Source organism: Oncorhynchus keta, unplaced genomic scaffold, assembly GCF_023373465.1.
Source record: "Oncorhynchus keta strain PuntledgeMale-10-30-2019 unplaced genomic scaffold, Oket_V2 Un_contig_13800_pilon_pilon, whole genome shotgun sequence".
Taxonomy (NCBI): Eukaryota; Metazoa; Chordata; class Actinopteri; order Salmoniformes; family Salmonidae; genus Oncorhynchus; species Oncorhynchus keta.
In genome coordinates this window covers 15,995-29,941 of record NW_026278367.1, presented here as the reverse complement: position 1 = coordinate 29,941, position 13,947 = coordinate 15,995, and the positions used below count along the sequence as shown (strand labels likewise).

Genomic DNA, 13,947 nt, shown 5'->3' with positions numbered 1-13,947 from the left:
ATATACTGTATTCTAGTTCATCCTATATAACTACTGCTGTCTACTTCATATATATATACTGTATTCTAGTTCATCCTATATAACTACTGTTGTCCACTTCATATGTAAATACTGTATTCTAGTCATGGTTCATCCTATATAACTACTGTTGTCCACTTCATATGTATATACTGTTTTCTAGTCATGGTTCATCCTATATAACTACTGTTGTCCACTTCATATGTATATACTGTATTCTAGTTCATCCTATATAACTACTGTTGTCCACTTCATATGTATATACTGTATTCTAGTCATGGTTCATCCTGCTGTCCTCTTCATATGTATATACTGTATTCTAGTTCATCCTATATAACTACTGTTGTCCACTTCATATGTATATACTGTATTCTAGTCATGGTTCATCCTGCTGTCCTCTTCATATATATATACTGTATTCTAGTCATGGTTCATCCTATATAACTACTGCTGGCCACTTCATATGTATATACTGTATTCTAGTCATGGTTCATCCTATATAACTACTGTTGTCCACTTCATATGTATATACTGTATTCTAGTTCATCCTATATAACTACTGTTGTCCACTTCATATGTATATACTGTATTCTAGTCCTGGTTCATCCTATATAACTACTGTTGTCCACTTCATATGTAAATACTGTATTCTAGTCATGGTTCATCCTGCTGTCCTCTTCATATGTATATACTGTATTCTAGTTCATCCTATATAACTACTGCTGTCCACTTCATATGTATATACTGTATTCTAGTCATGGTTCATCCTGCTGTCCACTTCATATGTATATACTGTATTCTAGTTCATCCTATATAACTACTGCTGTCCACTTCATATGTATATACTGTATTCTAGTCATGGTTCATCCTATATAACTACTGCTGTCCACTTCATATGTATATACTGTATTCTAGTCCTGGTTCATCCTATATAACTACTGTTGTCCACTTCATATGTATATACTGTATTCTAGTCATGGTTCATCCTATATAACTACTGCTGTCCACTTCATATGTATATACTGTATTCTAGTTCATCCTATATAACTACTGTTGTCCACTTCATATGTATATACTGTATTCTAGTTCATCCTATATAACTACTATTGTCCACTTCATATGTATATACTGTATTCTAGTCATGATTCATCCTGCTGTCTACTTCATATGTATATACTGTATTCTAGTCATGGTTCATCCTATATAACTACTGCTGTCTACTTCATATGTATATACTGTATTCTAGTCATGGTTCATCCTATATAACTACTGCTGTCTACTTCATATGTATATACTGTATTCTAGTCATGGTTCATCCTATATAACTACTGTTGTCCACTTCATATGTATATACTGTATTCTAGTTCATCCTATATAACTACTGCTGTCCACTTCATATGTATATACTGTATTCTAGTCATGGTTCATCCTATATAACTACTGTTGTCCACTTCATATGTATATACTGTATTCTAGTTCATCCTATATAACTACTGCTGTCCACTTCATATGTATATACTGTATTCTAGTCATGGTTCATCCTGCTGTCCACTTCATATGTATATACTGTATTCTAGTCATGGTTCATCCTATATAACTACTGCTGTCTACTTCATATGTATATACTGTATTCTAGTCATGGTTCATCCTATATAACTACTGCTGTCTACTTCATATGTATATACTGTATTCTAGTCATGATTCATCCTGCTGTTCATCCTGAAGTTTGGAATCACCAAGACTCTTCCTAGAGCTGGCCGGCCGGCCAAACTGAGCAATCGGTGGAGAAGGGCATTGGTCATGGAGGTGACCAGGAACCCGATGGTCACTCTGACAGAGCTCTAGAGTTCCTCTGTGGAGATGGGAGAACCTTCCAGAAGGACAATTGTCTCTGAAAACTCCACCAATCAGACCTTTAATGGTAGAGTGACCAGAAAGAATGAAGCCACTCCTCATGACAGCCTGCTTGGAGCCAAAGGCATCTAAAGACTCTCAGACCATGAGAAACAAGATTCTCTTGTCTGATGAAACCAAGATTGAACTCTCTGGCCTGAATGCCAAGCATGATGTCTGGAGGAAACCTGGCACCATCCAGGTGGTGGCAGCATCATGCCGTGGGGATGTTTTTCAGCTCAGGGACTGGGAGACTAGTCAGGATCAAGGCAAAGATGAACAGGGAAAAGTACAGAGAGATCCTTCATGAAAACCTGCTCCAGAAGCTCAGACTGGGGGCAAAGGTTCACCTTCCAACAGGACATGTCTTGGGACAAGTCTCTGAATGTTCTTAAGTTGCCCAGCCAGAGCCCGGACTTGAACCCAATCAAACATCTCTGAAGAGACCTGAAAATAGCTGTGCAGCAACACTCCCCATCCAACCTGACAGAGCTTGAGAGGATCTGCAGAGAAGAATGGGAGAAACACCCCAAATACAGGTGTGCCAAGCTTGTAGCGTCATACACAAGAAGACTCAAGGCTGTAATCACTGCCAAAGGTGCTTCAACAAAGTACTGATTAAAGGGTCTGAATCCTTATGTAATTGTGATGTTTTTGCTTTGTCATTATGGGGTATTGTGTGTAGATTGAGAGGGGGAAACACGTATTTAGTGTAACATTAGAAGTGCTATGTGTAGATGACATGACTCGAGCCAGTTTCTATCTGAAAGGTCAGTAATTATTTTGTTTTGAATTTTACCCCTTTTCTCCCCAATTTCGTGGTATCCAAATGTTAGTAGTTACGATCTTGTCTCATCGCTACAACTCCCGTGCGGGCTCGGGAGAGACGAAGGTCGAAAGCCGTGCGTCCTCCAATACACAACCCAACCAAGCCGCACTGCTTCTTAACACAGCGCACATCCAACCCGAAGCCAGCCGCACCAATGTGTCGGAGGAAACACTGTGCACCTAGCGACCTGGTTAGCGTGAACTGCGCCCAGCCTGTATTCTGTTTCAATCTCCTGAATGAGCCATATTTGGCACGTTTCTCTAAAGCCTTCAACTAAAATGCTCTGTCCTTGTGTGAGTATTATTTTTTGGTTTGAGCTGGTTGGACCAGGGTTATGATTGGTTTGAGCTGGTTGGACCATGGTTATGATTGGTTTGAGCTGGTTGTACCATGGTTATAATTGGTTTGAGCTGGTTGGACCATGGTTATAATTGGTTTGAGCTGGTTGGACCATGGTTATAATTGGTTTGAGCTGGTTGGACCATGGTTATAATTGGTTTGAGCTGGTTGGACCAGGGTTATGATTGGTTTGAGCTGGTTGTACCATGGTTATAATTGGTTTGAGCTGGTTGGACCAGGGTTATGATTGGTTTGAGCTGGTTGTACCATGGTTATAATTGGTTTGAGCTGGTTGGACCATGGTTATAATTGGTTTGAGTTGGTTGGACCAGGGTTATGATTGGTTTGAGCTGGTTGGACCATGGTTATAATTGGTTTGAGCTGGTTGGACCATGGTTATAATTGGTTTGAGCTGGTTGGACCATGGTTATAATTGGTTTGAGCTGGTTGGACCATGGTTATAATTGGTTTGAGCTGATTGGACCATGGTTATAATTGGTTTGAGCTGATTGGACCATGGTTATAATTGGTTTGAGCTGATTGGACCATGGTTGTGATTGGTTTGAGCTGATTGGACCATGGTTATAATTGGTTTGAGCTGATTGGACCATGGTTATAATTGGTTTGAGCTGATTGGTCCATGGTTATAATTGGTTTGAGCTGATTGGACCATGGTTATAATTGGTTTGAGCTGGTTGGACCATGGTTATAATTGGTTTGAGCTGGTTGGACCATGGTTATAATTGGTTTGAGCTGGTTGGACCATGGTTATAATTGGTTTGAGCTGATTGGACCATGGTTATAATTGGTTTGAGCTGATTGGACCATGGTTATAATTGTTTTGAGCTGATTGGACCATGGTTGTGATTGGTTTGAGCTGATTGGACCATGGTTATAATTGGTTTGAGCTGATTGGACCATGGTTATAATTGGTTTGAGCTGATTGGACCATGGTTATAATTGGTTTGAGCTGATTGGACCATGGTTATGATTGGTTTGAGCTGATTGGACCATGGTTATAATTGGTTTGAGATGGAGCAGGTTGTTGTGGAGGGATTGTGTGACTTCATTTGAATTGACTCATTCATAAAAATAACTGAGAGTGCAGGACAGTATTAAAGAACAAGACAAGGAGTTAACAGCATACAGTAGTTATTCTAGTAGTGAGTTGTTTCTCTTAGGTAGAACCATGTTGCCAATATCGTTAAGAATCAATCTGTTCCAACCTGCTTTTGGAATTAGAATTGGAACTAGAATTTCAACTAGAATTGGAATTAGAATTGGAACTAGAATTTCAACTAGAATTGGAATTAGAATTGGAACTAGAATTTCAACTAGAATTGGAATTAGAATTGGAACTAGAATTTCAACTAGAATTGGAATTAGAACTAGAATAACAATTCTAACTCAAGACTTGTGTTCCTCCTCTCTTCTCCTAGGTGGTGGGTGGCCTTGACATACACAAAAGATGGTGGTGGACGTGTGAGCCCCCCCCGCTCCTCCCCCCTCGCTTTCTTCTCCGTCTGTCTCTGAAGATCTGCTCAAGACATCTGACAAACGCTCCCTGTGTATTTCAATGGAAGTATTCTCTCTCTCCTTGAAGCCACTTTTTTTCTGAAGAAACCACGAGCCTCGTGAAGCCAACTGTGTTATTCAACTCCTCTCAATAACACGAAGAAAGACAGATATTGTTGTTTGTAAAGAACATCCCAGTTCAATGGAGGAGGGAGAGGGAGAAATGTTTGCTTGTTTATATTTAGTTCATTTTTTCCCTTAGTTTAAAAAAAATATATATTTATTTTCGTTCTGGTCTCTTTTTTTTTTTAAATACACAAATACTCATGTATATCTATAACTGCTCTCTCGTGGTTAAATGTGACGTTATCTGAGGTGTTACATTAAATAAAAATACTTGATTTCAGTTACAATTGAAAAAAAGTAGGGTGTGAAGTGCCAACCAGGACATACCCAGAAACCAGCTGATATTGTTATTACTATGAACTATTATCCACGTCGCTGTCAGTGATGGATGACTAGGGTGTGAAACGTCAAGCGTTCCCACGTCATCACATGATGACTAGGGTGTGAAACGTCAAGCGTTCCCACGTCATCACATGATGACCCGATGCACATTTTATTTTCACAAATAAACAGCGATCTCTTTTGTTCCATTTACATCCTCTTGAGCAAGTTGCGATTAGATCAGTTAAACTTCCAATGCTATGAAACATAAAATATAATGTTATCGTAACATGAGTGTTTTATTTATAGTTACTTATATTGTCGGAAATGATTATTCTGTTGTTGTTTTTTTTCAGACTTTCTGGAAGAAGAAAAAAAACTAAATGTCAAGTAGAGATACATGCCAAGAAAGTGTTTTTGTCATTTATTGACTTTGATTACATGTTTTTACGTTGAAAAGTCTGTATCGGTCTACATAACAGTCACCCAATCCAAAGTAACAGGTAGTCAGTCTGGCAGTTAGAGGTTCGCCAGCATCCAGAGGGTTGCCGGTTTGAAATCCGAGGTCTGATGGGAAAAATCGTTTGGGAAGTGAACAGGCAACGAGATGGTTGTTGGTATCAAATCCTAGATGCCATTGCCTGCCGTTGTGATCTTGAGCAAGGCACTTAACCCCGTACAGAAACTGTTCCACGGGCTCGGTGGTAAGGCTGCTCCAACCTGTGTGTGTGTGTGTGTGTGTGTGTCTTTCGGAGGGTTTTGGAATAGTCACGTTTCAGTTGCACCTTGAATAAAGTGGCCCAGAGCGCATCACTCAAGTTGAAGAATCTCTCTTCAAGTCATGGAGCGCATCTATGAAAATCTATTGTATTACATTTTGAACTGAAGTTTGGAGGAATATCCTGAGCCTAATGACATCGAGATGGAAAACAATTCTCGACATAGATTGTAAATGTCAGTGTGTTATTGAGACAACATGTAAGGGATAAGAGGCTATACGTTGTAAGAGGCTATACGTTCTATGGAAAACAATGCACGACGTGGAAGGTGTGTTCCACGACGCGCAAGCGGAGCGAAACTAACCTTCCACTGAGTTGCACTATTTTCCAGAGAGCCTGAGTTGATTATTCCTTTTTATACCACAGCTATAAATTAAACACGTTTGCCGCTAGAAATGTGTTCATTTGCAAAGTAGCTAGAAAGTTGCCACGGGAACCAAACAAACAGACTTGCTAGTTTAGTTATTAAGCAAGCCATCGGTCCAAGCTTGCTATAAGAACATCTAATTCAACAATGACGTTTTTCAAATAGACGTTTGTTTTTAAAAGCAGCTTAAACATAGAACATGTAAGAATCTACTATAGCCATTGAATTCTACCGTGCTGATATACTGTGTGTTATAGGGAAATAATGCACGCTCTAGAATGCCCTTCAAGCCAATCAGAAACGAGTATCCAACAATGCCATGGTATAAATAATGTTAAGGCATCGTATTGAGACTCAACTGTAGGCCGCATTGTTAGTTTTGTAACCAATAGACACTGAGTGTACAAAACATTAAGAACACCATCCTAATATTGAGTTGCACCCACCCCCCACTCTTTGCCCTCAAAACAGCCCAAATTCGTCAGGACATGGACTCTACAAGGTGTTGAAAGCATTCCACAGGGATGCTGATCCATGTTGACTCCATTGCTTCCCACAGTTGTATCAAGTTGTCTGGATGTCCTTTGGCTGGTGGACCATTCTTGATACACACGGGAAACTGTCGAGCATGGAAAAACCCAGCAGCATTGCAGTTCTTGGTACAAACCAGTGTGCCTGGCACATACCAACTTACCCTGTTCAAAGGCACTTAACTCTGTTGTCTTGCCCATTCACCATCTGTCTGAATCTGCACACATACACAATCTGTCTCAATTTTATCAGGGCTTAAAAATCATTCTTTAACCTCCCCTTCATCAATACAGATTTTTATTTTAAATGTTTATTTAACTAGGCAAGTCAGTTAATTAAGAACAAATTCTTATTTTACAATGACGGCCTACCCCGGGACAAACCCTCCCCTAACCCGGATGACGCTGTGCCAATTGTGTGCCGCCCTGTGGGCCTCCCGATCACGGACGGTTATGATACAGCCCGAGATCGAACCCGGGTCTGTAGTGATGCCTCTAGCACTGAGATGCAGTGCATTAGACCACTGCGCCACTCGGAAGTAGATTTAATAATCGACTTCATACCCTTCACCTGGTCAGCCTATGTCAACGGATAGGGTAGGTAGGTGTTCCTAATGTTTTGTCCACTCAGTGTATACTAGATTAGGTTGCTTAGTTAGATGTCAAAGCCCTCCTGAATAGTGCTGTTATACTACAGGGTTCTTTCCAATGTAACAACGGAGTTACTCGACATGGGATGGTGTATATTTTAATGTTTCTTCTTTCACCACTTGTTTTCCTATCACGAACGCCTCATCGTTCCTCTCCCTCTGCGGTATTAAAAGCAGGGAGATCAACACAAGCATTTACCAAACTACCGTATTTAAAGGGGAGGCGGGCATCCCTGGCAAAATGTAATAACAAAATGGTGTGTCGGGTTGGCTTTAAGTGACCTCATTTCCTTTTTCGGGCACCAGTGATTTGTTGTCCGGTTGGCTTTGAGTGACCTCATTTCCTGGTTTGGACACCAGTGATTTGTTGTCCGGTTGGCTTTGAGTGACCTCATTTCCTGGTTTTAGACACCAGTGATTTGTTGTCCGGTTGGCTTTGAGTGACCTGATAGGTGGGTTTAGACACCAGTGATTTGTTGTCGGGTTGGCTTTGAGTGACCTCATTTCCTGGTTTTAGACACCAGTGATTTGTTGTCCGGTTGGCTTTGAGTGACCTGATAGGTGGGTTTAGACACCAGTGATTTGTTGTCGGGTTGGCTTTGAGTGACCTCATTTCCTGGTTTTAGACACCAGTGATTTGTTGTCCGGTTGGCTTTGAGTGACCTGATAGGTGGGTTTAGACACCAGTGATTTGTTGTCGGGTTCGCTTTGAGTGACCTCATTTCCTGGTTTAGACACCAGTGATTTGTTGTCCGGTTGGCTTTGAGTGACCTCATTTCCTGGTTTGGACACAAGTGATTTGTTGTCAGGTTCGCTTTGAGTGACCTGATAGGTGGGTTTAGACACCAGTGATTTGTTGTCCGGTTGGCTTTGAGTGACCTCATTTCCTGGTTTGGACACCAGTGATTTTAGTGAGAAACATTGAGTTGGAGTGTCATCGGATGTGTATCAAACGGCACCCTATTCCCTATGTGGTGCACTACTTTTGACCAGAGTTGGCACCCTATTCCCTATGTGGTGCACTACTTTTGACCAGAGTTGGCACCCTATTCCCTATGTGGTGCACTACTTTTGACCAGGGCCTCATAGGACTCTGTTTAAAACGCCTCCCATTTGCTTGCAGGATTTTGGTTCCGCATGTAGATGAACCATTTAAATAATCCTCTTGTTAATTAACACATGAATGGTGATGTTAGTAATTATGATATTTAATCATCTACATTATGGATATGTTCGCATTATGAGCAGTAAATCCAAAACAAACTGAACTATTTAAGTGTTTAGTATTTTCCTCCCGGATCAACGAGATGATTCTTAATTTTTCCCCCAGTAAAAGGTCTGTTTCCTGCGTCAACTGCTACACACTGTACTCTGCTTTCACGGGAGATATGATGCGGTTTTGTATATATGTATTTATGCAGTTCCATCTTCCTGTTCTGTTGTCCTTATAGTTCCAGACTGCTCCTTAGTTTTGTAACTGCTACTTTTTTGAAGGAGACTGTTTATTTTTTTTTTTTTTTAGTATATGGAAAATGAAAATGGTTTAAGTTTGAGATTTCTTTTTCCCCTTTTCTCTGCATTCTGCATCTGATGCTGTGAGACTGTTGGAAACGTGATACTGAATGACAATAACAAATAAATACACTTTGAAACATTGTAAGTATTGGCTTTGTGTGATCACTTTGTCTCCCTGGTGTGGAGGGGGGGGGTCTGTTAAACCTGGTGTGTAGGGAGGGGGTCTGTTAAACCTGGTGTGTAGGGGGTCTGTTAAACCTGGTGTGTAGGGAGGGGGGTCTGTTTCCCTGGTGGGGGGGTCTGTTAAACCTGGTGGTGGGGGAGGGGGTTCTGTTAAACCTGGTGTGTAGGGGAGGGAGGGAGGGGGTCTGTTAAACCTGGTGTGGGGGGGGGAGGTGGGGGTCTGTTTCCCTGGTGTGTAGGGGAGGGCGGGGGGTCTGTTTCCCTGGTGGTGGGGGGGGGTCTGTTAAACCTGGTGTGTAGGGGAGGGAGGGGGTCTGTTAAACCTGGTGTGTAGGGGAGGGGGTTCTGTTAAACCTGGTGTGTAGGGAGGGGGGGTCTGTTAAACCTGGTGTGTAGGGGAGGGGGGTCTGTTAAACCTGGTGTGTAGGGGAGGGGAGGGATCTGTTAAACCTGGTGTGTAGGGGAGGGGGGTCTGTTTCCCTGGTGTGTAGGGAGGGGGTCTGTTAAACCTGGTGCGTAGGGAGGGGGGTCTGTTTCCCTGGTGTGTAGGGAGGGGGTCTGTTTCCCTGGTGTGTAGGGAGGGGGAGGGGTCTGCTTCCCTGGTGTGTAGGGAAGGGAGGGGGGTGGTTCTGTTTCCCTGGTGTGTAGGGGAGGGAGGGGGGTGGTTCTGTTTCCCTGGTGTGTAGGGGGGTCTGTTTCCCTGGTGTGTAGGGGGGTCTGTTAAACCTGGTGTGTAGGGGGTCTGTTTCCCTGGTGGGGGCGGGGTGGGGGGGTCTGTTAACCCTGGTGAGTAGGGGGGTTCTGTTTCCCTGGTGTGTAGGGGAGGGGGGTATGAGATCATGTCTGACATTATGGAGGAACAGTGAGATCATGTCTGATATTATGGAGGAACAGTGAGATCATGTCTGATATTATGGAGGAACAGTGAGATCATGTCTGATATTATGGAGGAACAGTGAGATCATGTCTCATATTATGGAGGAACAGTGAGATCATGTCTGATATTATGGAGGAACAGTGAGATCATGTCTGATATTATGGAGGAACAGTGAGATCATGTCTGATATTATGGAGGAACAGTGAGATCATGTCTGATATTATGGAGGAACAGTGAGATCATGTCTGATATTATGGAGGAAGAGCAAATGGCCACTTACACAGACAGAAACCTTTACATTTTTCTGTTCTCCAAAACGAGTAAACTTATCTTATTTATCCACCATCGTTGTGATACTGCAGAAGAGATTGCTACTGTCACCTGACTGTTAACAGTTCCATGTCAAAACTACAAATACACAAACAGCAAACATGCATGTTGCTCTCATTTGCAGTCGTTTGGACCCTAGTCAGAGCTATTTGGACCCAAGTCAGAGCAATTTGGACCCAAGTCAGAGCAATTTGGACCCTAGTCAGAGCAATTTGGACCCTAGTCAGAGCAATTTGGACCCTAGTCAGAGCTATTTGGACCCTAGACTCTGTCTGTCTGTCTGTCTGTCTGTCTGTCTGTCTGCCTGCCTGCCTGCCTGCCTGCCCGTCTGTCTGTCTGTCTGTCTGTCTGTCTGTCTGTCTGTCTGTCTGTCTGTGTAGGAACCTGGAGGTGTCTGTCTGTCTGTCTGTCTGTCTGTCTGTCTGTCTGTGTAGGAACCTGGAGGTGTCTGTCTGTCTGTCTGTCTGTCTGTCTGTCTGTCTGTCTGTCTGTCTGTGTAGGAACCTGGAGGTGTCTGTCTGTCTGTCAGTCTGTGTAGGAACCTGGAGGTGTCTGTCTGTCTGTCTGTCTGTCTGTCTGCCTGCCTGCCTGCCTGCCTGCCTGCCCGTCTGTCTGTCTGTCTGTCTGTCTGTCTGTCTGTCTGTCTGTCTGTCTGTGTAGGAACCTGGAGGTGTCTGTCTGTCTGTCTGTCTGTCTGTCTGTCTGTCTGTCTGTCTGTCTGTGTAGGAACCTGGAGGTGTCTGTCTGTCTGTCTGTCTGTCTGTCTGTCTGTCTGTCTGTGTAGGAACCTGGAGGTGTCTGTCTGTCTGTCTGTCTGTCTGTCTGTCTGTGTAGGAACCTGGAGGTGTCTGTCTGTCTGTCTGTCTGTCTGTCTGTCTGTCTGTCTGTCTGTCTGTCTGTCTGTCTGTCTGTCTGTGTAGGAACCTGGAGGTGTCTGTCTGTCTGTCTGTCTGTCTGTCTGTCTGTCTGTCTGTCTGTCTGTCTGTCTGTCTGTCTGTCTGTCTGTGTAGGAACCTGGAGGTGTCTGTCTGTCTGTCTGTCTGTCTGTCTGTCTGTCTGTCTGTCTGTCTGTCTGTCTGTCTCTGTAGGAACCTGGAGGTGCCTGATGTGTCTGTCTGTCTGTCTGTCTGTGTAGGAACCTGGAGGTGCCTGATGTGTCTGTCCGTCTCTATAGGAACCATAGGAGTAAAACAGGAAGTAAAAGCAGGAAGTGTACCCATAAATCTGTGCTGTGATTTGTTGATTCAACTCAACTGACATTACAAAAAAGACATTCCATTGCATGAGCCTCATCGGTTAACATAATTTGAATGAACATTCTACATTACCATGGAAATGATTACATCACAATACCAGGCAGCCATTGCCAGTGTCCCCATGAGTTTACCTGCCAAATTTCCAGGGTTAGAGTTTCCAAACCCATTCTATTCATCGTTTGCTACAACGCCTTGCTTGTTTCAGCTAGGGGCAACAAAGTTTCATCACATTGTGAAGAGTACATTTTATCGCAGATATGGACCCGACCGCACGAATGCCCGGCAGTCCTGTCATCATCAGTCAGCTGTTCATAAATAATGTTTTTTTTTATGACAGTCTTCCTCCATAGCGGTCCGTTGTACGTTAATTGTACCCGCCCTAAACACATACTCTGCTGTTATATCGCGTGTGCATTGATATCCAAGGTGAAAAAAGCATTCATTGTTTGTAGTAGGCCTAAATTCTGTGTTGTATTTATCGCAAACCGACGTGGCCATTTCACCAAGTACTGATTCCAGCTTTAAGCCCAGTTCTATACCGAAATGCACTTTCAATTGGGATTTTAGTTGAGAAGTAGGCTTCATCTGGGTCCAGGAAACCGGGAGAATGATATGGTCGTGGTGTTTAGCTGCTCATTTCCTGTTTAGAGAATGATATGGTAGTGGTGTTTAGCTGCTCATTTCCTGTTTAGAGAATGATATGGTAGTGGTGTTCAGCTGCTCATTTCCTGTTTAGAGAATGATATGGTAGTGGTGTTTAGCTGCTCATTTCCTGTGACCTTGTGCTCCTATCAATACTGCCACAGTAACTGCTATCTGCTACCTGCACATGGTGACCCTGTGATGACCCTGTGAGCACATGGTGACCCTGTGGTGACCCTGTGAGCACATGGTGACCCTGTGATGACCCTGTGAACACATGGTGACCCTGTGATGACCCTGTGAACACATGGTGACCCTGTGATGACCCTGTGAACACATGGCGACCCTGTGATGACCCTGTGAACACATGGCGACCCTGTGGTGACCCTGTGATGACCCTGTGATGACCCTGTGATGACCCTGTGAACAGCTAACCTTGACAATCAGATAGCTGTTTTTTTACCTCGACATCAGACATTTTGTTTTGCCTGGATAAGTTATGGTGTTTCATGCTCTTCTGTAATCTGCAAGGGCCCATTGTTTTCCCTTTCAACACACCGAGTACGTTTACATGCGCAGTAATACTGTTGCTATAATCAAACTGATTATGACAGTAGGTATTATGACAGATTATGCAATATTCATGTAAACACTTTACTGTGAGTATCTTAAATCGCCGTGAGGTCATAATCGGAGTAAGCATACAATGATTTAAAACACCTGGTTTTCTGAGCAATCTTTCTTTTTCTTTACATGTCCTAATTATTGCCTTTATCTGTTTTCCAGCTGTGTATTTTATTGATATTTAATGATATTTATTTATTTATTTGTTTATATTTATATTTATTTATATTTTTATATTATATTATTATTTATATAATTTTTATATTTATTTATTTATATTTATTTTATTTATTTTATTTATTTATATGTATTTATATATATATATTTATTTATATTTATTTAATTTATATTTATTTATTTATTTTTATTTATTTATTTATATTTATTTATATATATTTATTTATTTTTATTTATTTATTTATATTTATTTATTTTTATTTATTTATTTATTTATATTTATTTATATTTATTTATTTATATTTATTTATTTTATTTATATATATTTATATTTACATTTATTTATTTATATTTATTTATATTTATATTTATTTATTTATATATATTGATTTATTTATTTCATTTATTTATATTTATTTATTTATATGTATATATTTATTTATTTTATTTATTTATATGTATATATTTATTTTATTTATTTTATTTATATTTATTTACATTTATTGATTGATTTATGTTTATATTTATTTTCATTAATTAATTAATTTATATTAATTATTTTATATTTATTTATATTTATTTTAATTTTTATTTATTTATTTGTTTACATTTATTTATTTATTTATTGATTTGATCTGTGCACGCGCCTAAAAGCTTTTATATGTCCGAACTCAGAATCAGCTTCCCCCAAAAATAACATGGTCGCTGTGGCAGAATGGTTGTTTTGATTGCTGATTCTGAGTTCGGAAATATAAAAGCTTTTAGGCGCGTGCAGTGCCATCAGGTAGCCTGATTTCAGATGTGTCCATGTAAACAGGATTATTAGGGAAATCGTCCTTCTTGCAAAGCCTGTAAACGTTTTAATCTAACTATTATATTAATCTGACTATCCACAATAATCGCATTGTGTGCATGTAACCGTACTCACTGAGACCCAATATTTTAATATATTACATGTATACTTAAATATACTACA

The 13,947-nt window shown here is 41.0% G+C and overlaps 1 protein-coding gene and 1 long non-coding RNA gene across 15 annotated transcripts in view; one reads left to right on the top strand and one right to left on the bottom strand.

The window, feature by feature from the left end:
* LOC118376159 (calcineurin subunit B type 1-like) overlaps positions 1-5,452 on the top strand; it is a 34,269-nt gene extending 28,817 nt beyond the window's left edge. For all 10 annotated transcript variants that reach the window (XM_052501486.1, XM_052501491.1, XM_052501490.1 and 7 more), the window contains exon 5: positions 4,519-5,452. In XM_052501486.1, the coding sequence (XP_052357446.1) occupies positions 4,519-4,680 (162 nt within the window). In that variant the 3' untranslated portion in view covers positions 4,681-5,452. The remainder of the gene's footprint in view (positions 1-4,518) is intronic.
* Positions 5,453-7,559: 2,107 nt separating this feature from the next.
* On the bottom strand, positions 7,560-8,314 carry LOC127918223 (uncharacterized). Of its 5 annotated transcripts, XR_008099505.1 has the most exons (5): positions 8,193-8,314; positions 8,031-8,138; positions 7,922-7,975; positions 7,813-7,866; positions 7,618-7,757 (listed from the first exon to the last, which is right to left on the bottom strand). It is a non-coding gene; the product is annotated as an uncharacterized LOC127918223 (long non-coding RNA). The 5 variants fall into 5 exon arrangements; XR_008099510.1 differs by lacking the exon at positions 7,813-7,866; XR_008099509.1 differs by lacking the exon at positions 7,922-7,975.
* Positions 8,315-13,947: the final 5,633 nt, after the last annotated feature.